Source organism: Perognathus longimembris, chromosome 5 (genome assembly GCF_023159225.1).
Source record: "Perognathus longimembris pacificus isolate PPM17 chromosome 5, ASM2315922v1, whole genome shotgun sequence".
Taxonomy (NCBI): Eukaryota; Metazoa; Chordata; class Mammalia; order Rodentia; family Heteromyidae; genus Perognathus; species Perognathus longimembris.
This window is the reverse complement of record NC_063165.1, coordinates 48,362,110-48,385,242: the sequence shown is the minus strand read 5'-3', so window position 1 is coordinate 48,385,242 and position 23,133 is coordinate 48,362,110. Positions and strand designations below refer to the sequence as shown.

General features: G+C 46.8%; 2 protein-coding genes across 2 annotated transcripts in view; both read left to right on the top strand.

The window, feature by feature from the left end:
- Kpna1 (karyopherin subunit alpha 1) overlaps positions 1 to 23,133 on the top strand; it is a 596,817-nt gene that overhangs the window by 175,084 nt on the left and 398,600 nt on the right. The gene's annotated exons all lie outside the window — the stretch shown is intronic.
- Sema5b (semaphorin 5B) overlaps positions 1 to 23,133 on the top strand; it is a 129,069-nt gene that overhangs the window by 71,873 nt on the left and 34,063 nt on the right. Inside the window, exons 2-4 of the mRNA XM_048346766.1 lie at positions 9,182 to 9,385; positions 14,759 to 14,858; positions 21,521 to 21,566. Of these exons, the coding sequence (XP_048202723.1) occupies positions 9,232 to 9,385; positions 14,759 to 14,858; positions 21,521 to 21,566 (300 nt within the window). The 5' untranslated portion in view covers positions 9,182 to 9,231. The remainder of the gene's footprint in view (positions 1 to 9,181; positions 9,386 to 14,758; positions 14,859 to 21,520; positions 21,567 to 23,133) is intronic.

The following is a 23,133-nucleotide window of genomic DNA, read 5'->3' as shown; positions in this document are numbered from 1 at the left end:
CAGTCTAACTGGGAAGAAAAGAAGAAAATCTGTGTCCAATCTGCTCTATTGAGAGCAATGGGAGGAATCTGCATCTCTCGATCTTATCTTTGTGCCGAGTTTGGCTGGGCTGGGCCCCCCAGGTGGTGCGTGCTGGGTGGTGGGAAGATGCCTCTGCCTGCATAAAGAAGCACACTTCTGTGGATTTGATGGCCTGAGCTGAGATTGGGGGTGAAAGGACGCCCCCCCCTTCCCCGTGACTTCATCTGCCAGATTGCAGCTGGAAAACATTCTTTTCCTGCTCTTGTTTTCCCCTCCTTTTCTTTTCCTTTCTCTTTTTCTCCCTCTTTCCCAGGCTGATAGCCAAGTGGAGACTTTGAAAGGAGGCAAGGAGGGAGGGGTTCAGAGATGGACCAGCCTGACCCCCTTCCCCTGAGGTGGGGACCAGGGGAAGAATCTTTGCTTCCTCGCTAATGCTCACTCTAGCTGTCAGGCCCAGGCTGGGAGAAGCTGCCAGGCAGCCGTCAGTGGGTAACTCCAGCTCTTGACTCTGCCCTGTCCATCTGGAACCCCTGGAATTTATTTCTCCAGAGCCATTCAGGACCTGGAAAACTGGCTCCTGCAGCCCAACTCACAGGAGGCTGATTTGCAGCAGGAAGTCAGCTTAATAATTTATAGCTGGAAAGTGCTCTCCTTGGTAAAAAAAAAAAAAAAAAAGCCAAGTCAGGAAACTAAATTAGACTCTGCAAACGGCTTGGAGGGTGTGGAGCCCGTGGCGTGGAATGCGTCCACAGGCCTAGGCCAGTGAGTCCTCCAGGAAGGATGGCGAAGGCAGTGCCCACAGTCTCCAGGGCATCTCAGCTCCATTGTTAACCATTGCGGGGACCTTGGTCCAGTTCCTCTTTCCCACTGGTTAAATGAGTATGGTGATTTTGAGGATATTTTTCAGCTTACTTACCAAGTTGCCAGGAGTCTTGGCAGACCAAGGGTGTGCCCAGTGCCAGGCACATGCTCAATCTGCCAGCCATCTTTACCTTTAGGGTCAGTAGTTATTCTTTCTCATCATACTTCTTTTTTAAAAGAAAAACAGTACTGGGGCTTGAACTCAAGGTCTCATGCTCTACTGCTTACTTTCACGTTGCCTACTTTTGTGTTAGGGTCTTGCTTTTTACCTAGGCTGGTCTGGACTTTGATCCTCCTATTTACCTTCCCATATAGCTTGGATGACAGATGGGAACCACTGTGCACAGCTTTTTCTGTTGAGATGAGGTCTCAGGAACTGTTTTGCCTGGGCTGGTCTGAAACCTTGGTTCTCCTGATCTCTACCTCCTAAGTAGCTAGGATTACAGGTATGAGTCACTGGTACCCAGCCACACACCCTTTTTTTTTTTTTTTTCAATCAAAATGAAAAGGGCCTTGCCTGTTGCCTTCCTTGTTAGCAGCAATTTCAGAGGTCTTAGTGTTTCTGCCTGGGTACACCTCTATAGTTCACATGGCCTCTATTATGGGTATCTATTTTCTTTCTTCCTGCCTCTATATGGGGCCAGCCCCGCAGTGGAGCTGGTGTGATCTCCATAAGGATACTCCAGGTGCCAAGCTCCGATTGTGTTCCAGATGCAAGACTGGGCTGTCCTGGACAAAGAGGTACTTGGTTCCAATTCTCAGAATTTCCCATGTCATGTAACCTGTGTTAAATCCCTCTTTCCACCTGCCCGCTGTTACTTGACTTTTCAAAGCACAGACCGGACTGTCCCAGCCTATTGCCAAGTCCTCTTGTGAGCAGACGAAAGCTTCTTGGAGATTTAGATGTGATCTGGCCTCCATCTTCTTTTCCAGGCTCTTCCCCTTCTGCACTTCCCTCTGTCTGCATCTCAGCATCTTAGCTGAGGCTGTCTAGAGCCAAGTCTTTGCCCATGCTGTCCCCTCCGTCTGGAGTGCTCTTGGCGTCAATGGCTGGGAGAGCTCCACTTGATTTCCTTCCAGGCCTTGCTTGATGGATGTCATCGTGGCTCCTCCCACAGGCAACCTTCTCTGTTTTCCCAGGGTACCTTAGAAGACACTCTTTGCATCATCTTCCTGATGATGTGCTACCTATATTTGGGGCCTCTTTTGTAGGTTGTGAAAGAGTATGTGTTAGAGATCTGGGACCCCCTCATTTCTCCTCCTGTTGGACAAAGTGACAGATGAATTGGTGCTCCTCAGATGATCTAGACAGTTGGCTCACCAGCAAGCAAGAGACAGCACAGTTGTACGGGAAGAGCATTCTGGGTGAGGGCAGTTTGAACTTTGTGGGAGGTTCAGCACTAACACATACAGACTCTTCATTCCCTTCTCCTTTATCCTCTGCCCCAGCAAGGTCCCTGTCACTGTGGGCCTCTGGACCACTCTGGTCCTGGCCTTCTGCCCTTCCCTCACCATCACTCTGAGATTTATCCCCTCTGCGGTTACAGCTAATCCGCCTACTGTCTGTGCTGGGAAAATAAGCCCTGGAGAAGTCCCAGAGAATGGTGCCTGGTGTGTGTGTGTGCTTGCTTCCATGCACGCACATGCCTTCACACGCCTCCAGGCCCTTTTAGAGTGACCCCATAGCAAGGACCCACAGGGAATTGGAACAGCAGTGTGAGCAAATCCAAAAGAAGCTCTGGTTGAAGGTTTAGGAAAACGTTTTCCTCCTGCCTCTGACTTTCCCAAAATAGCAGGAGTCAGCTGGTACCTCACCTCCCTTCCCTCACTCCCATAGCACCCTGCCATCGTGCCAGTGACAAGCAGCCCAGAGACAGGGTAAGACTGGCTTTCTGTGTCCCTTTCCCCATTCAGACCCACCAAGCCTGGGTCACTGCCTCTGGTCTTGTATTGGGCCGTAAGATCCTTGAGATAGAGACCAGGCTTATGTCATGAGGGACTCCCCCACTCACACTTCCCTATCTATGCAGGACTTGGTACATAGTAGGTGATCAGTAGGCACTCAGAGTAGCTTCATATAAACAGCTGAATTTAAACATATGAACCAGCTGAATGCATTGTTTATACCCCTCAACCTATACAAATATACTCACAAAAGGCCTACTCTGTGCCAGCCTTAGTTCTGGATGCTTCAAGGCCTTCTCTCTAAGACAAGGGATTGTTAGTCTTATTTATGAGTAAGAATCGGAGGTTTGCACCAAATATGGCAGCCTCCCAAGTTCAGAACTTTCCAGGATACCACATAACACTAAGAAAAATTAGATGGCCTCTGATTTATGCTGAGATTGTTTCAGCATCAGATCACATACATGTACTAGAAACAGAAATCCCTATTTGTCTTAGAAATATTTGCTTTTAAGTATAAGAAGCCAAACTATATTCAGAGAGTAATGGTATTTGGTGAAAACTAGGGATCTCTAATAATAATAGTTGGCACTTTAGAGCAGAAGGTGCTGTTTTAAACTATCTGAAGAATTTATAAATGTATGTACATATGTATGGATTGGCAGTGTTGGGCCTCATTCTTACTAAGTAGGTGCTCTACAGGTGAGCCACACCTAAATAAGCAAAATAGCTTATTTAGTCAATGAGACAACCCTAAGACATGGATATTATTTCTCTATATTAAAGATGGAGAAATCAGAGATACAGAAATGCCAGGGCTAGGGTAAAGTGCATGGCCCACACAAGGCCTTGAGTTTTATCCTCAGCATAAAAAAATTAGTAAATAAATGGAAACAAACAGTTTGTGTGCCAGGTTCAGACCTAGAGAAGGAGTCTGGAGTTTAGTGGAGCAGAGCTGATCCTGTGTCAATGTCACAGCTTCCATCTGCCTTCTTGTACCACTATGCTTAGCACAAGGGTAAAGAACACCGAAAAAAGGCAGGCAGGTAATAGAACACCACTCGTCCTGTCTGTGGACCAGGGAGGAAGGAGAAATGCCCTTCTTGCATGCCTATTGATGACTCCATCACTCACCTCACTGGCCACCTGTTGAAGTCAGCTGGCATGTGTCGGACAAGTCCCTAACATTGTCTCCTGATATCTGTCCTAGCCTTCCTTTCTAGCACAGACTCTAGCTTATTGAGGGGCAGAGGCAACATGCCATGTTTGGAACCTTCTCAGCCTTCTAGACAGGTGGCCCTAGTTAACTGAATATAAGATGTAGCAGGCCTCAGGACAGAGCTAGAACTGATCATCTGTCAGCATCCTGTGAACTTCTACTCGCTATCTCCTGTTATTTGTCTCTGTCTTTAGGTTGTCTTCACCCATAAGGACAGTGGAAGATGACCAACCCCTCCCCAGGGCTCATATTATGTTTTAGGTTCATCTGCAAAGACTGACTTGACTCTTGGGGCCAAATTGCTATGAAAGAGCTCCTAATTGGTCTGTTTTGGTCATGTGACTTCCTAGCCATAAACTGCTTTGACTAGGTTGAGGATCACTGTGTATTGGGATTTATACCTTTGGCTGAGGATGAAGGGGAGATAATGGGAAATTCTCAGGAATGAGAGCTCCTACCTCCCCAAATATCTAGAGCTTGGCTGTAAAAGTCAGAGTTTGCAATGTTCAGTGATGTGAGGATCCACCACTCTTTCGTTTTCCTTGTGGTACCTCTGCTCAGTCTGCTGAAATTTGCATTGTTGGAAGCCATAGCCATTAGCATCCTAAACTCCAGCCCTTATTCGCTGTCCTGCTGTTCAAACACTGCTTTGTACCCACTTAGGACCTACTAGCTTCCATGCTAAGAAAGACAAAGGTTCCTGGAAGCTGGTGGCAAAACAGGCCTGTGCAGAAACCCCTGTGGGTCACCTGGAGTCATCTCCTAAGGCCTGGAACACTGATCTGATGGAGGGATTTCCTGCACCTGTCCTGATGTGTTGTCACTTGCCTGTGTGCTGTGTGCATACCATAGGACTCTTTCTCCATCTCTCTCCTCCCTGGTTTGCAGGAAAGATAACTGAGTAGAGAAGATCCCAGATCCAGGCCCTGCCTTCATCCCTCCCTGCCCCTGCCCCCCCTCATCACATCTTGAATGTCTCTTCCTGTCCCCTGAATCACAGACAAACGTGCTATGCTGCAGCACTGGTGTACACATTGATATTACTCTAGCAATTATCGATTCCAGAGGGACTTGGAGAACATATTTACATAAAATCAATAATGGGAATGGGACTTCTGCTGTAGGAATGAGGAACTTTAAAGGCTAGGGACTGGGAGAGGAGAAAGGATCTGGTTTGTACTCCTGATTTAGGCTCCTGGGGATCAGGACTTGGCCACACAGAGCACCAGGCCTGGGTCCTTGAGGGCGAGTCCTACCTGGATGACTTGGCCCAAAGGGCTGGGGAGGGGTGGGGGTGGGGGAAGGGCATTGTCCTGTCTGCTGAGATGCCCCAGGGGCAGATGAAGAAAGCCTAGCAGGATGTTTGCATATGTGCTTAGTCTCCCTAATTAGGTGTTCTTTCTGTCAGAGCCCCCTTAGTAAACAGATGACATTCTCAAATTCAGAAAATGTGAGGGCAGCTTAATAAAGGAAGTGTATCCAGCACTGCGGGAAGGGGTTTGGGAGCCATGTGGGATCATGCGAGCACATTGTGGCTGGTAACCAAGGAGGAGGTATGACCCTGGGTTCAAAGGCAGGAGTGAGGAGCACTGTTAGAAGCAGGAACAGGACAGGCTCCAACTGATTTCTTCTCGCCCTCCATTGGCTAGACTCAGCGGGAGGAAGGGAAGCCTGGCATACACAGTCTAGGGGGTCCACCTAGCAGAAGGACCCAGAGAGTGGAGGATGTACCTGTGGAAGGCCCCAGGTCAAAGGGCAAAAGGGAATCCCCCAGAGCCACACCTGTTCTTAGCTCACTGTAAGGCACTGTTTTAAAGGAACTAACTTCTCCTACTGACCAATGAAATTGATGTTAAGGAGACTGAGGCAGGGAGAACGTGTTTTCCCCACAGTGTGCACAGCTAGTAAGAGGAAGAGAGATGATTTGACCTCATGTTGTGTGGCTTCTTGTTAATGCCCCCTCTCCCACTCCTATGGCCTTGTTTGAGGTGGGGGAGGGGGTATCACAGACAAGTGACAGGGAAGGGGTCTAGTGAGTACCAAGGATGGGATATCAGAGCCAACCTCCCTCCCCCCACCCCCCCCCCCCACCACACACTTTGCCCTCTTGTAGCAGAAAGACCAAACCTAGCATGGAGGGAAACTCCAGAGGCAGGGTGAGAGAAGTTTGGGTCCACCCTGCCTCCCAGAAGGTCTCTGCCCATGAGATAGGGCCAGGCCTCCTATTTCTAGAAGGGCTGAGAATGCACATGCTTACCTGTGCCCGAGGACCAGGGGATCAAAAGGGAATCAACAAATTCCCTGTGGGGTGGAGGCTGTCTGGGTCTGCTGCTGTCTGTGTGTCAGTTCCTCGAAGCCGGGCAGCAGTTTAGTGATGGGGTATCATCCCATTCACACCTGAGAGGAAACAGGCAGGAAAGGAATCATTACACTGTCATTTCCCAGACCCAGAAAGGTCTGGGTAGGGAGGAAAGAGGGAAGAAGAAGACTTAGGAACAAAGGCCTCAGAGAAAGGAGAAAGCCACATGCTGAAGAGCCAGACTTTGAAGTCAGGCCCCACTTTACCATGCGAACACCACTTTACCACGGGAACCTGAGATAAGCAGGCCCTGTGAGCAAACCCAGGACAAGCTTATTAGGGCCCAGCCGGTCAAGAACTCTAACCACTGGGAATGCTTAACCCTAACTGCCCCCAGAGTGCCTCAAGCCCTGAGCCAATCAGATTTGTACCTGTGTCCTAATCTTGCTTGCTTGAACACCTGATTGCTGCAACTTTGTTTTTTGTTTTGCTTGAACACCTGATGGCTGTAACTTTGTTTTTTGCCTTTATAAGCCCTGTGCAATCGCAGCTCGGGGCTTCCTCCTAACCTCTACTGTGTCGGTGGGTAGGACGTGGCCGAGTTGCAGCTCACCTGAATAAAGCCTTGCTTTTGCATTTCGGAATGTCTGAGTCTCAGTGGCCTTCTTGGTGGTCGTTTCGCGACTTGGCATAACAATGCTTCTCTGGCTGTCACTTGTGCTGACTTTGGAACTCCTTCACCTGCTCCAGGAGATGACAGAAGTCCCTGATTTAGAGCTACTTTTCACTTCATAAAAGAAGCAGCAAAAACAACATCCTTTTCTACAGCTGTGTATTATTCTATTACAGAGAAAAACACCCTCGCTTATTTAAGCAGCCTCCTATTTCTAGATGTTTGGTTGTTTTGGTCCTTCTGTTATTTCAAAGAATGTCATGGTGACAAACCTCACACACAAGTGATTCTGTGCCGTGTAGAATCTTCTGCGATCTATTTGTGCTTCTCAACTCTCTGTAGCCGAGAAACAGGTTTGATGTTTCAATTTACAGTCTGTCACAGATGGATACCTACGTAAAATTCAATAAAAGTAAATTACTAGAGAAACGAATTGAAAAACAACACGTAAAATACAAGTCTAAATATTTTGTGCTCTTTCTTCCTCTCTTTTCTCTTAGTGGATAGAACCCTGGGCCTTGCACATGTGAGGCACCTGCTGTGCTGCTGAGCTACACCTCCCAGAACCCAAAAACTTTGCTATTAAATTCAGGGCATATAACAATTGTTCTGTTAAATTAATACAGGGTTTTAAAATAGACACTTAAATATGTGCATTATCTTACCGTGCAGTTTTATGGTTTGTAAATTGATGCTAGTGTACAACCCCACCCCAGAATTAGGCTACTGGGTCAGTGGATAATAAATGTGTAGGTAGTTTCACTAGGTACTGCCGGCTTCACCTCCACAGGTTGTGCCATTTTACAAATTCTCGTAATATGTGACAGGGCCCTTCTCCCCACAGCCACACCCCAAGTGTGTTGTTTGGTGTGGGTGCTGGTGGCTCATTCCTGTAATCCTATATTCTCAGGAGACTGAGACCTGGAGGAGCACAGTTCGAAGCCAGCATGAGCAGAAAAGTCTAGGAGACTCTACCTCCAATTAACCAGCAAAATACTGGAATGATAGTGTGGCTCAAGTGGTAGAGTACCAGCTATGTGCCAAAAAGTTGAGGGAAGATATGAGGCCATGGGTTCAAGCCCTGATATTGGAAAAGTGCGCTGTCTACCTTGAATTTTTGCTAACTGGGCAGATGATAAGTGGGATTGCATTCCAAGTGTAAATTTGCATTGCTATTCGTGGGGGTGAGAGTAAGTATCAAGGTATTTAAAGCCCTGTTTGTTTCTCTATTCTTTACCCATTTTTACTGGATTGCTGGCCTTTTTTTTTTTTTTTTTTTTTTTTTTGGTGGTACCAGGGATTGAACTCAGGTCTCATACTTGGTGGGCAAACCTATTTCCACTTGAGCTGCAACCCCAAGTCCTTTTGTTTTGTTCAGATAGGGCTCGGTTTGTTTTACAAACAGTTTCTCAATTTTTCCCTGTCTGGCCTTGAACTAAGATCCTCCTACCTTATCTCCTGAGTGACCAGGATTATAGACATGTGCTACTACACCCAGCTTGTTTGTGAGATAGTTTCACTAACTTTTACCTCAGACCAACTCCTAATAGTTCTTAGGTATTTATGACTACTAGTCCCTTGTCTGTGATATGAATTACAAATATTTGTTTCAAGTTTGTATTTGACTTTTGCTTCTTTTTGGTGTTATTTTGGGTGGAGAGGGCATGTAGAAGTTTGTGCTTTCAATACAGTCAAACTTATCAGTCTTTTCTTTGATGACTTCTGGTTTTTGAGTCATAATTTTCTACTCTGTGGTATGAAGGATTCTGCCTAAACTTTCTTATTGTGTTTTTATTATTTTATCCTTAACATTTAAATCTTTGATCCAATTGGAATTCTTCCTTGTAAGGTCTAAGTTAGGTATAAGATTTTCTTTCTGCAAATGATTTCCCATTGCCCCAGCTCTAGTTATTAAATGGATATACCACTTTTATCATTAAAACAAATTTTAAAGCATTTGGGATCATAATAGAAAAGGCTGCATAATTTGTCAGTTTTGTCCAGAACACCATTACAAGGGAAATTAGCTTTCAAGATATGATCTATAACTTTGCATTACTAGGGCAGAGTAAACTCTGTGTAACAAAGATGTGACCTAAATGTACCTTTTAAAAACCCCATGGGGCCACTGACAATCATGAGGAAACTGAGATCTGAGCCACGATGGAGGGAACACTTAGTGAGCTTGAGTTTTGCATTGCAGGTCTGCCTCCCAGCTTGCCCCCAGGAGCTAGGACTGCAGAGGGGCCCATCATGGTGGTCCCAGGACCCTTGGCTCTCTCACTGTTCCTGCCCAGCCTCACCCTGCTGGTGTCCCACCTCTGCAGCTCCCAGGATGTCTCCAGTGAGCCCACCAGTGACCAGCAGCTGTGTGCTCGGAGGGAGCACCCCATCGTGGCCTTTGAAGGTGAGAGCAGCCCACTTGGTTGTCCTGAAGGACTTAGATCAGACCTGAGTGGGCTCTTCCTGAGTGTTAGAAGCCCTTGGATTGTTCATTTCTGGTAGGTCCTGAGACTTTTTCCTCTTAAGGCTGGATATTTTAAGAAGAACGAATAATAGTGGGCGGTGTCTAATTTTCATCTCTGAATCATTTATACAGGTCCTGCATCCATATGTGTGGGGAGAAGTGGTTGTCTTTCTAGAGAATGAATTTGTGGACACCTTGCATAGGAGCAGTCAGGGTTTGATTCGTGGTCTCTGTTCTATCTGTTCTGGGAACCTCGGCTCCATTTCTTGGCTGCTTTCAAGGAAGGAGCAAGAGGACTCATGAATTAGGAAGTCCCTGGCAATCTCTAGAAGGCTTCCTTCTTGCCCTAAATCTGCTTCAGGAATGCCTGTCCTTAGAGTTCTGGGAACCTCCAGTGAAAGCCCTGGTTGACTCATTATTCCTCTTTGTATCAAGGGAGATCATGGGAGTGTTCTATTAAAGTGTTTCCCAAACTTGAAGTTGTGAATCTCTGGACATATCCCAAAGGGTCCATAAATTCTCCATGAGTCTAAAATTAGTATATACATTTGATGATAATCCAAAAAATAAGATAAAATGCAAATTCTAGAGAGGCCTGAATATTCTCCCATGACCTATCAACTGGCTTGAGGGTCTCTGCTTGTCTCATGATCACACTGACATTTCACATGTCACGGCAGATGCTGCAGTTCTCCCTGCCATCTGCAGATGCAATCTCTGGAATCCTGGGTTCTTGAAGCTGATCAACACTGGGCTACGCCTTCCTCAGAATAACCTGGTTGGGGAAAGTGGGCGGGGACACAGACTTGTCTCTTATGTTTGCAAATAGGAAAAACAAGTCTTGGATGCTAGAGAGATTGTTCAAAATCAGGCCTCAAGGTTAGTCTCCTAACACTGCTGCTCACTGTAAAGCACTCACAGGGTCTTTGCCCCACTGAGCCCTGGAGAGGAAAACACAAGCCCTGTCCTGGGGGGTGGCCACACGGCCAGAAGGGTTAACAAGAGGGAAACCAGAGCAGAAACTCAATCATCAAGTCCAAGGCTGGCATGGGAACTTCAGGAGCCACATGCATGACAGGTAGGGGCTGCTAGAATGGGAAGCTCAGGGCATCCTGGGAGTGTATGTTCCCAGCTGTGTGCTGACTCCATCTCCAGGAGGAAGGTCTCCAGCTCTCTTCTTGCTGCTGCCTTATTTGAGCTGGGATCCCCTAGCTTTGAAGGCTTAAGTGGATTAGAGTAAATTAGCAATCTCCTAAGCGTACAAAATGCACGAACACCCTCAGACTTCTGATGGCTCTTGGAATGTTAGTGGCTGTTCCCGCAGGGAATGACCAACTAGGGAAACAGAAGCAGAGTTCCTAGGGTGTGTTCAGATGGAAGGACTCTGTGACAGCTCCTCATGGACATTTCCTCTTAGAGAGTTTGGGGTATGATTGGCCCTATTGATTCAGAGGAATCCTTTTTACCTTTCCCTCCTTGTTAGCTGGTCTCTATGGGGACACACTGGGCTAGGGGAGGGACAAGCAAGGTGGGCGATGGGGTCCTCTGTGTCTGTGTCTCGTGAGACCACTTTTGATCTTCAGGCGTGAGTTAAATGAGCATGATGTACCACCCTCCTGCTTACAAAATGAAGGAACCTACCACTCCCTCTCCTTTCCTACAGCTTTGACTTTTCCTATCTATTTACCGATGTGTGTGTGTGTGTGTGTGTGTGTGTGTGTGTGTGTGTGTGTGTGTGTGTACCTGTGTCTTGCTGAGGGGGCATACTGACATCAACAACATTTTTTTTGTTGTTTGTTTTTGGTGCCACCACTGGGGCATGAACTCAGGACTTGGATGCTGTCCCTGAGCTTTTTCACTCAAGGCTAGCACTTTACCACTTGAGCCGCAGCTCCACTATTGTTTTTTTGTTGGTTCACTGGAGATAAGAATCTCACAGAGTTTCCTGCCCAGGCTGGCTTTGATCCGTGGTCTTCAGATCTCAGCCTCTTGAGGAGCTAGGATTACAGGTGTGAAGCACCTGTGTCCAGCAATCATCAACTTTTCTTGATACCAGCACAGAGAGGGTGCCATTGTGCTCCAGAGGTAAACAAGCATTTCCTTTGGATGCTCAGCCATCTTATTTTTATTTCCCAAAGGCATTGCCTTTCATTCCTGGCCCAGCACATCACAAACCTGAACTGTTTCCCTGGTTTCTCCTCATTTCTGGTACTGCTGAACATGCAGTGTCGACTTGGTTTCCCTTGGGCAAGGGATTGTGCTCTGGCTGGCGCCATGTTCTAGAGACACAGCCCTCTTCTAGCACATCCAACCCCCTGGCCTCCAAGACCCCCTCAGACAGCACACCGAATTTCTGACTAATGTACAGGCCTCCCACCTTGTTGCTGTGAGCTCCCCTCTCTTCTGCCACCTGACAGATCTGTGAACAGCCCCTAAATATCCTACAGCAGCTGCCAGTTGCAAAGCTGATGGGAGGTTTTGTGTTTTGTAAGGTTCAATCTTCTCCTGGGGTTTCTTTGAAGGGGGCCACCTGGGTTTCTTCTCAGCCTTCATATTGTTGTTTGCCACAGCATGCCCTTTCTCGACAGCAGGGAGAAACCAGCCTGGAGTTAACACCAGCAGTGGTTAATCCACAAAGTGGGTAATTGAATTGACTATAATTAAAATCACAGGCGCGTCATGGAGAATGTCATTTTTCTCTTAAAGTCGCTGTCCAAAGCCTTTGCTGCACACAGATCTCAGAACGTGCTTGGTGTTTTAAAGACAGCCTTCCCTCTGGTCCCCTTTGCCTGTTTAATAAGAGGAAGTTGGCTCCCTTCCCAAGGCTCCCCAGCACCGCGGCACTGTGCCCGGACACCTCTCTCGCCTTGCCCTTCGCCACTTACCCATGTGGTTTCCTTTGGGGCTGGAAGAGAGGAGCAGAAACTGCAATGGCCTCCCACCCTCAGCTTCCATTGTCATCCTCCCTGAGATAAGGACCCTGAGTGAAGACAGAGAGAAGTCCCTGGGTGGACCAATCAGGCCACATGCACTGCCCTCCCATTCAGCTGCCCACATGTGGAATGCCCCTGTCTGCAGGGAAGGAGGGACTGAGTACAGCCTGTTGCTGTTGTTAGGGAGCATCTGGTCTGATAGGGACCACACACACAGGGAGAAGGCAGAGCACATTCAGAGTGCCAGCAACACACATTGTGAACAGAACAGAAGGATAAAGAGAATGTGCAGAGGCTAAATCCAGGTCTTTCCAAGGAAGGAGAGCCCTTGGTTTAGTCTCTAAGGTTGGCCAACATCCTACCAAGATTTCCAAGAGTGGGGCTGAGGTCAGCAAAAACAAAACAAAAAAACAACAACAAACCAAACCAAACAAAAACCCAGCTCACTGGGTTTTAGATCCATTCATTATACCTATATACCCAAATACCATTAAGGTGATGTGACAATTCTTGCCAACCCCTTATCACCTGCAGGGGTGCAGGGGTGCAGGGGTGGGTCCAAGGAGTCTGTTCCATTTTGCTGCAGAATTTCTTCTTTTTTTAATCATGCATATCACAATTTTCTGAAAAACATCCAACTCAAAAAAAAAAAATCCTCCAGTTCTCCAGGGAGCGATTAAGTGTTTGCCTGCCATGCAGAAATGAAGGGCTGTTTTTACTCTGTAGTGGAAGGATAATGAGCAATGATTTATTTCCCTTGGATTTTACACACACACACACTCTTCTGGGCCTTATGTGAGCCAGTCACTATTGTACTGAAGAGAGTTAGCACAAGGCCTCTCATTTCACCTTCTTCTTTATCCCATCAGTGTGAAGGTTCCTTGGTCTACAGCTCCATCCTTACTGGTGCTAGTTCCCTCCCTGCGAGGTAACAAGGATGGAGCAAGATCTGTTAAGGAGCTATGGTCCACAATGGGTAAAGTGGGTCTCCCATGGGAAGGAACAAGGGAAAATCAATCAGCACAGTCCCAGACCACTCCCCATTCATCCAGCGGGCCACAAGGTCCCCTCTCTGCCCACTCAGTCCTTTTGACAGGCTTTGGCTGTGTTTTTAAAGACTGGGGTGGACACTGACCTCCCAGAATCTGTCCCTCAGCTCTATAGACTCTTACCTGAAGACCTGATTCTCCTAGTAGAAGAAGTTAAGAATTATTTGTGCAGGCATCCAAACATTGCTAGGGGCAAGGCTGAGTCCAGAGATCCAAAAAGAAAGATCTTTCTGCCAGGTACCAATGGCTCATGCCTGTAATCATAGCTACTCAGGAGGCTGAGATCTGAGGATTGTGATTGGAAGCCAGCCAGAAAAGGAAAGACTGTGAGACTCTTATCTTCAGTGAACCACCAGAAAACTGAAAGTGGAGTTGTGGCTCAGGGTGTTAGAGCACTTGCCTTGAGTGGAAAAGGCTCAGGACAGCACCCAGGCCCTGAGTCCAAGCCCCGCACCTGACAAAAAAAGAAAAGAAAGAAGGAAAGAAAGAGAGAGAGGAGGGGAAGGAAAGGGAAGGAAGGAAAGGAAATGAAGAAAGAAATATCTTTCTTGTTCTTTAAGACAAACCATTGGCCAGATGTTTATTGTGGTAGGCAGAACTCTGATGTCAATAAAGGCTATGGGGAGTCCTAAATCCTGTTTGTGGCGATCAGGGAATGGGGGTGACAGGGACTGTGCCATTGCACAGAGGCGCAAAGGTTTGCAGGCTCTATGAGATGTGTTTGGGAAGTATGTTCTAGTTTAGTGTGGCTGGGGCAGAGAGTTCAAGGGAATGTAAGGATGAAGCACCATTCTTTCATTTAGTCAAATAGTTGCCAGGCAAATAGGTTGAGAGGAAAGTGAGGTCAGAAACACAAAGATAATAGGACTTGAAACTTTTATTGAGTAGCTGGGAAGGGATCTAAAGCTTCAAAGTGACGTGGCTACATTTGCATTCTAGAAAGATTGCTCTGGCGGCCTTGTAATGATGCACTGGGGCGGGCAGGAGTGGGTTGGACAGATCGGGAGGCTATTTGCACCAACCCGGGACAAGAGATTGGGGTGCATTATAGGGGGTGGGGGAATGGAGTGAAAGAAGTGTGAGGATTTGGGAAACAGTTTGGAGATAAAACAGACAGGATGTACACTGATATGGCAGCTGGAGGAGATCTGGAGAAAAGTCAAAGGTGATTCAAAGTTTCCCCTGTGTACCGGGTATAGCCCTCTTCCAATGGCAGAAATAGCACTCCCCTCTCCCCCACAAGGCCACACAGCTGGCTGCGCTGAGGTGAGCACATGCCACTGGGAACTCGGGTCCAACAGTAACTGAAGGGTTGCCTTTTCTTCTACCAGATCTGAAGCCATGGGTATCTAACTTCACCTACCCTGGAGCCCGAGATTTCTCCCAGCTCGCTCTGGATCCCTCCAGGAACCAGCTCATCGTGGGAGCCAGGTAATGAGATGCAGGAGAGAGTTGGATGGAAGTTGAAGGGGGCTGGAATGGGATAGAGGGAATATTGTTTTGGACAAAGCCACTGTGGACAGACCCCCTATCCTGGGTCCTGGTCTCCTCTGCCAGACTCTTGTGTGTAAATGTCTGTCCCTCATGGAAGGTAGCATGTAGAGGCTGGAGGCAGGGAGATGAGCCCCTAAGAGCTCCTGATCTCAGCCAGTGGTGTTCTTCAGGGGTTGGCAGTAGTGAGAGCAGAGATGTCTGATGGTTCCCTTCTGCCCCTGTCCCTCCCTGCCCAGTTGGCAAATTCTCTGGGAGCTCTCAAAGAGAAGGTGCCCAGGGGCCCCCTGCTGGCCAGCTGGCAGCCTGCATCTGGGGTGCTGGCACGGGCCACGTGCTTCTTTTCTGAAGGGCCTCCCTTCCTTGTGGCCTGATTCCCTGAGCCCCATTGTTCATATCTGGTATGCAAGAGATAAAGCTCCCTCCAGAGGCCCTATCTGGGTGGGGTAGGAGGAGCTAATTTCTCACAAATTGAACAACTGCTGACCTTGGTAGGGTTTCCGTCTGTTCCTGGGCCAGCAACTCTGTGACAACTGGGAGCTGGTTAGAAATGGAAATTCCCCAGCCTCGAAATCAGTCTTCTGACTCAAGCATCAGAAACTCTGGGGGTAGACTTCTCCCCACTCCCCAACTTTGAGAATTGCCACTCTGACCCAAAACTTTCATTTTAAACGTGAAGAAGTAGAGGCCATGAGAGGGGAAAGAGACCTTTCCAAGATCTTACAGCAAGTTGGCACAGGCATGGGGTAAGCCCAGGTCTTCTAACCCCAGGGCTAGTTTTTTTTCTGCTCGTGGGTCTATGTTACATGCACTGAAATTTTCTTTTTCTGTTCCAGCTGTTCTGTATGGTTCAGCAGATTCTAGAGGCAGGAGCCATTGGATCGGTCATTTCCAGGCTACTCTATCTTGTCATACTTGCCTCCTGGTCTTCTTTTGTGTCTCTCCCTTTTCATGTGCTGTATGAAAAGGAGGCAAGTCATGAATAAACTCTGGACTGAGCTCAAATGAGCTGGGTTCTTAGGGGGAACTTGAACTTTGAGTCTCAATTTCCTCATCTATAAAGTCTGGATTACAGTCTTAGCTCAGACAACTTCACCGGGCAAAGCTGAGGTAGAATGTATTTTCTTTCCATTTTAAAAAGGTTTGAAAGATAATTTTATGCTAGCATTATGCGTTAAGGTATTATGTGCAAAAGTTACAAAAGAATATCCAGGCTAGGCGCTGGTGGGTCACGCTTGTAATCCCAGCTACTCAGGAAGCTGAGATCTGAGGATCTTGGCTTGAAGCCAGCCTGAGCAGGAAAGCCTATGAGATTCTCATCTCCAATTAGCTGCAAAAAAGTGGGTGGGGGTGGGGGGTGGGGGAGGTGGAAGTGGAGCTGTGGCTTAAGTGTGGCTCAAGAGTACTGGCCTTAAAAAATGCTCAGGGTCACTACCCAGGCCCTGAGTTCAAGCCTCAGGACCAGCACACACATAAAAAGAACATTCAGTGAGAAGCAACACCACCTCACACCAGTAGACCCCTCCTGGGAGTGTACCCTAGTTCCACCAGGTAAGACCCTCTTACGTAGAATATTGAAACACAGGTTGGGGAGGCCTTCCCTCATAATTTCTACATATGCAGGCCCATAAGACGATGAACCTAAATTTCTGATAGAGAAATTAATCATTTTTCTTTTAACACGAGTTTACATTCAGTTCTAAGAAATAATAGAGAGAGATACCACATACCTTCGCCTGGGATTCCGCAATGGTATCATTTTATATAACTGTAGTGCCACATTACCATTCAGAAGCTGACATTCATGCCATCCTTCCGCCCAGCTGGGATTTCACGTTTGCATATGTACTTTTCAAACCCAAAGAGTAGCATCTGGAGACTCCTCCATGAACCTGGTGAAAGCATTCTGAAAGCTGGCGTTCATTCTGTACCTGCCACGTGCCCGGCACTATTATTATTTTATGTACTTTTATGTGGTAAGTCAGCTAATACATGTCGCGAAGCATATGTACAACAAATAGTCTAGTATGTGTTCTAAACCGTGCATGCAGAAAATCATCCAGTCTTCACCACTATCTTAGGAAGCGAGTTCTGTGAGGGCCCCTATTTTAGTCACAGCATGTAAATGATGTTTTTGTGGGTGGGTGTGTCTGAAAGCTTCCCTTCCACAGCTGGAAGCGCACCTTTTCCTGGGTCTTTGAGCTTGGACAGAGAAAAGGTCCACCCTGGGCTGGTCCCTTATGCTTGGTTGTGGGTACTTTTAGTTTTGTTTTCTTTCCGCTTGCCTTCCTTCTTCCTTCTTTACCTGTCATTTTTCCCCTCCTTCTTCCCAAACCCCACAAACCTCAGGAATTCAGGTTAGGGATTTCTTTTGTTTATTTTTATTTTTTTTATTTTTTTAAGTTTTTATTATAAAACTGATGTACAGAGAGGTTACAGTGTCACACGTTAGGCATTGGATACATTTCTTGTACTGTTTGTTACCTTGTCCCTCATTACCCCCGGCCCCCTCCCCCTGTCCCCCCCTGAGGTGTTCAGTTCACTTACACCAAACAGTTTTGCAAGTATTGCTTTTGTTGTTGTTTCTCGTATTTTACCCTTTGTCTCTCAATTTTGGTATTCCCTTTGAATTTCCTAATTCTAATACCAGTACACACTGTTTCCCATACACTCAGATAAGATTACAGAGATAGTGTAGATACAATCACAAGAAGGTGATACACGAACATCATCAATAGTAGAAACTACAGATACACATGGGATGTTGAAAGTAGTTTCAACTCTGATATAACAATCATTTTCATAAAATGGAGTTCATTTCACTTAGCATCATCTTATGGGATCATAAGGGTATAGCTATTGGGCTCTTGTGATCCTCTGTTGTGACCTGCCTAAACCTGTGCTAATTAGTCCCAATAAGGGAGACCATAGAGTCCATGTTTCTTTGGGTCTGGCTCACTTCACTTAGTATAATTTTTTCCAAGTCCTTCCATTTCCTTACAAATGGGGCAATGTCATTCTTTCTGATAGAGGCATAAAATTCCATTGTGTATATGTACCACATTTTCCTGATCCATTCGTCTACGGAGGGGCTTGGTTGTGGGTACTTTTAGTTTTGTTTTCTTTCCTCTTGCCTTCCTTCTTCCTTCTTTACCTGTCATTTTTCCCCTCCTTCTTCCCAAACCCCATGAACCTCAGGAATTCAGGTTAGGGATTTCTTTTGTTTGTTTATTTATTTATTTATTTATTTATTTATTTATTTATTTATTATTTTTTGGCCAGTCCTGGGCCTTGGACTCAGGGCCTGAGCACTGTCCCTGGCTTCTCTTTGCTCAAGGCTAGCACTCTGCCACTTGAGCCACAGCGCCGCTTTTGGCCGTTTTCTGTATATGTGGTGCTGGGGAATCGAACCTAGGGCCTCGTGTATCCGAGGCAGGCACTCTTGCCACTAGGCTATATCCCCAGCCCTTTTGTTTATTTTTTTACAAAAATAAATGTATAATGCTGCTTTGTTCTTTACAGGATTGAGGGTGGGTTGGGCTGGAGAGATTTTTCTGCTCTCAGAAGAGCCGGCTGGGATGTTGTGATGAATGATTTTTGATGGGATAAAGATGAACCGGGTGATGGAATGTTTCCCCTAATTTGTTAAAGCCGTGAGCAGATGCCAGTGTTACCTGAGCACACAGCTGGGGCAGAGCCATAAGCTGGAGCCCATCTGTCCCCAGTCCAGGAGTGTGGTGCAGGGAAGCCCTGCCAAGGAGCTGGAGAGGGGATTGGGAAGGAGCAGCTGAGGCCCAGAGCCAAGGTCATGGGTGAGGCCCCCAGCCCTGGGACAGCCAAGAAGCCCAGTGGGGCCTAGGCCAGCAGCCAGAACTGGGAGAGGATCTCCCAATCTGAGGTGTCTGGTTCCAGCTCCTGGCTTTCTTCAGCAGAACCCCTCCCTCTCCTTCTGGCCCACTCCACGACCTTCTCCTTGTTTCTCAGCACAGCTAAGGTGAGCCAGAACTTTCTTAAGTAATTATTCCTAAAAAGTTCTGGAACCCAAAGAGGAACGGCTTAAAGAAAAGAAGGGAGAGAGAGAGAGAGAGAGAGAGAGAGAGAGAGAGAGAGAGAGAGAGAGAGAGAGAAGAAAGAGAAGGAGGAGGAGGAGGAGGAGGAGGAGGAGGAGGAGGAGGAGGAGGAGGAGGAGGAGGAGGAGGAGGAGGAAGAGGTGGTCTTTTGGAGGAACCAAGATTTTTACATCTGTTCTGTCATTAATACTATTTTTCTTTGTGTGTGTGTGTGTGCGTGTGCGCGCGTGCATGTATGCGCGTGTGCCAATACTAGGGCTTGAAACTCTGGGCCTTGTGCTCTTAGCTTTCTCACTAAAGGTTGGCTCTCTACCACTTTGAGCCACATTACCACTTTCAGCTTTGTGAGGGTTAATTGGAGATAAGAGTCTCAGTGATTTTTTCTGCCCAGGTTGGTTTTGACCTGTAATCCTCAAATCTCAACCTCCTGAGTAGCTAGGCTTATAGGTGTGAGCCACCAGTACCTGACAATAAAGAGTTTTAATGTGTCTTCATGAGCCAGTGAACTAAGAAATAACAGGCATCGACTGGTTTTCCTTTTTCCAGATGTAGGCACTAAGATCCATAGACAGCCCTAGCGAGTAGCTGAGCTGGAGGTCTGCCTATATGTCACAGGGTCTGTACCTTGAGCTTAAAAAAATCACTTTTCTGTGGCACTCTGACACAGTGGGTAGCCACCCTCACGACTCCTTGAGTTCTGAGTCCCTGTCAATAGCCCCTTGGCTCCAAAGTCAACACAAAGTAGTTTACCCAATGCTTGATCCTTAGGAATTCTCAGTATCTGATTTTTTTTTTTTTCCTGCTGGTCCTGAGGCTTGAACCTGGGTACTGTCCCTTTGCTTTTTTTGCTCAAGGCTAGCACTCTACCACTTGACCCACAGCTCCACTTCCAGCTTATTTATTTACTTATTTATTTTTGTAGTTAATTGGAGATAAGAGTCTCATTGGACTTTCCTGCCCAGGTTGGCTTTGAACCATGATCCTCAGATCTCGCTAGGATTACAGGCATGGACCACTAGTGCCCAGCTTCTGATATTCTTATTAAAATCATCACTAGTTATTGTTACTTAAAGCTTTTGAGCATCTGGATAAAAAGTGAGGAAGATGTGGCTGGCAGTGCTCTAGAGGCTGTGGGTAAGGAGGAGCACAGGTAAGGCAGAGGGTGGGGTAACTGAACTTGAGGAGACATGGTGATGGTCCAGGGAGAGGGCCATGGAAAGGTCAGATCTAGAGGAGTCACTGACTCCAGGAGATCAGGAAGCAAACAGGATTCTGGGGGCCTGTATGGTAAGGTATAGTGCTCCGGGTGGTGGCCACCAAGAAAGAGCTTCTGGGGTTTCACTTGAACAGAAACAGGCTGCAGTGTTGGGAAGGATGAGGTCAGGAGACATTTACAACAGTTTAGTTTTTGGATATTGACTAGCTTTGCTTTTTATTCTAGAATTGTGCAACACTTTATTCCATAAAATGAAATAGGTGTTTGGAGTTAGGTCTCCAGTGGCTCATGCCTGTCATCCTAAATCTCAGGAGACTGAGATCCAAGGATCAGAAGTTCCAAGCCAGGCAACTCTATGAGAATCTTGCTTTTACTTGAGCTATACCTCCACTTCTGGTGCAGCTCAAGTGGTAGAGCATCAGTCTTGAGGGAAAAAGCCAAGAGACAGTGCCCAGGTCCTGAGTTTAAACCCTAGTACTGACACACACACACACACACACACACACACACACACACACACACACACACACACACCACACGTTCTGATTGGCTGAGCCAAAGACATTCATTTTATAGACAAAGAATGGCTTTTTTAAAAAAGCAGAACCAAAGAACTAAAAACAGATTGGCCATTTCAAAGTTGTTCTTCTTGTATGGTGGAGACAGAAAGAACAATAAAAAAATAACTGTGGTTAACATCTGGTGACAGCAGTACCTGCTGTCAGGTATCAAGGATCAAGGCAGGATCAAGGCAGAGGGAACTTAACTATTGTGCCAGATGAAAATAGTCCATTTGGAAAACTTGGCTCTTCTCTCTCCCGACTTCTTTGATGATCAGTTTTGGAAGCTTCACCATGACTGACTCCATTTTGGTTCTCAGTGTGGTCTGTTGGGGCCTAGTACAGGAGCTTAGTCAAAACAATGACCTCCTGTAACTTTCATTTAATAGTGGAGTCAGTAGTTTCCTAACTATGCTTGCTGGGTTATCTAGGAGCAGATAGAGCACAGGATTTGTGGGGTGGACGATCTGAGGTTTAACCCCAACCCTTTATTTACTATGTCTGTGACCTAGGCCATTGATCCAATCTGTTTCCTCATCTGTAAAATGGAGTTTTCTGTATCTACTGTTAGAGTTACAAGACATTTTAACACACTAACAAGAAGTGAAATTCTCCGTGGACATTGGCCTATCCTAGCTAGGTCCTCTGCAGTCCACATAGTCCCAGCACCCCATGAACGCTGAACCAGGAGACTGCTTCCTAGGGTCCTGTCTACAAACCCATTGTGCCTTACGACTTCTGTTTCTCTTTTCACAGGAACTACCTCTTCAGACTCAGCCTTGCCAATGTCTCCCTCCTTCAGGTACCTTTGTTTCTCTTCCTTTCCCTTCCTGAAATTTCCTGTATTTGGAAGCTGGTGGAGGGGTGTGGAGGGTGGCAACCTGAGATGTGATAGTCAGAATTCATCCCCTAGGATTGACAGCAGGCGTCATCTGCTCTTTCCCCTGTTATCAAAGTCTCTGCTGGGGAGACATTTGGAAGTGGGGCGCAGCCTACATACACATAAGGGTGCTGCACACAGGGTTCTTGCCTTATGCAAAGAAACTGCTGGTGAGAAAATGAGCACCAGGTCAGAATGAACAACTGCCCCTCCTGGACTGGGAAGATGCACAAATTTCACCTATTTGCCTCCGAGGTGCACCAATTTCTGAGTTAAAACTGTAGTTGTATTAAGAAAACTGGGACTCTTGGTCATTCTAAGACCACAGGAGGCTTTCTGAGTTTGGGGCCTCTAGGGAAAGAGTGTCCCTGGTTCTTTCTTAGCTTAGCCTAAGTGATTCCATTCTAATTCATTTTCACTGAGCTGTGATTGATTTATTATCTGCTGCCAAGAAAGACTCCCCAAGCATAATTCCCTAAGTGCTCTGAGAGACTTTTTAATGGGACTCCCTGATCCAGAACAGTTATCCCAGATTGAGAAACAGATGCCAAACCATCTCTACAGAGGCTGAACATTCCAAAGGACAGTCATCTTCCTTAGTGAGAGAAGAGCTCCACTTATCATGTTTAGAAGGCTTCATCTTCCAACAATCGAGCACTCATTGAGCACTGACTGATGAGCTGGGGTCTGGAGGTACAGGCAAGACAGTCTCTGACCTCCAGCAAGAGTAAAAAGTGGTTCATGCAATCTAATTAGAATCCAAGGGGTTAGCAAGCACTGGACTGTTTGGCATAGAGTTTCACCACAGTGGGCAGTTAGGGAAGGGTGAGCTGGTATGACCTTCTGGTCTCCTTTTTCCCAACCTGAGTCCACACTCTCAGGGGCCACTGCAACTCTTGAATGGCCATCAAAGAGTGATACAAAGTTATTTCCATGGAAAGGAAAGAGTCAGGAGGAGCAAGGGGAAATTGCAAGAAAATACATTTGTCCTTCTATCCATACCTTTACTGGGCAATCTGCCTATCTGTCCATCTAACCATTCACATTTACTAAATATTCACTAAAAGCCAAATCTTTGGTATTAGGTTATGGCAGTAGGCATTTGAGTTCCAATGGTGAAATCTATTCCCCTGGTCTTTCTTAGAGGTGGACCATGTGGCATGTTCCTGGGGCCTGGGCTGGAAATGCAGGGCAAGTTCTCAGAGGCAACGTTCTGTGGCTTGCTAGTTTGGTCATCACAAGTAGCCAGTGGCCCGTCCAGAACTTAATTTCTAAGTGGAGTCTATGGAAACCAAACCCAGCAGATCAGGGACTCAGGAAGCCAGTGGAGAGAAGGTTCAAAGTAGGGGGGAAGCCATAGGTTGAGGGGGGATTCCCTAAGCACCAGGCATTTGACTTTATTGGATTCCCAAGGTCTGTCAGTGAAGATCTCCTGGCCATGTAGAGTGGCTGAGGATGGAAGAGAAAGATGCACAGAAATAATAGCAGT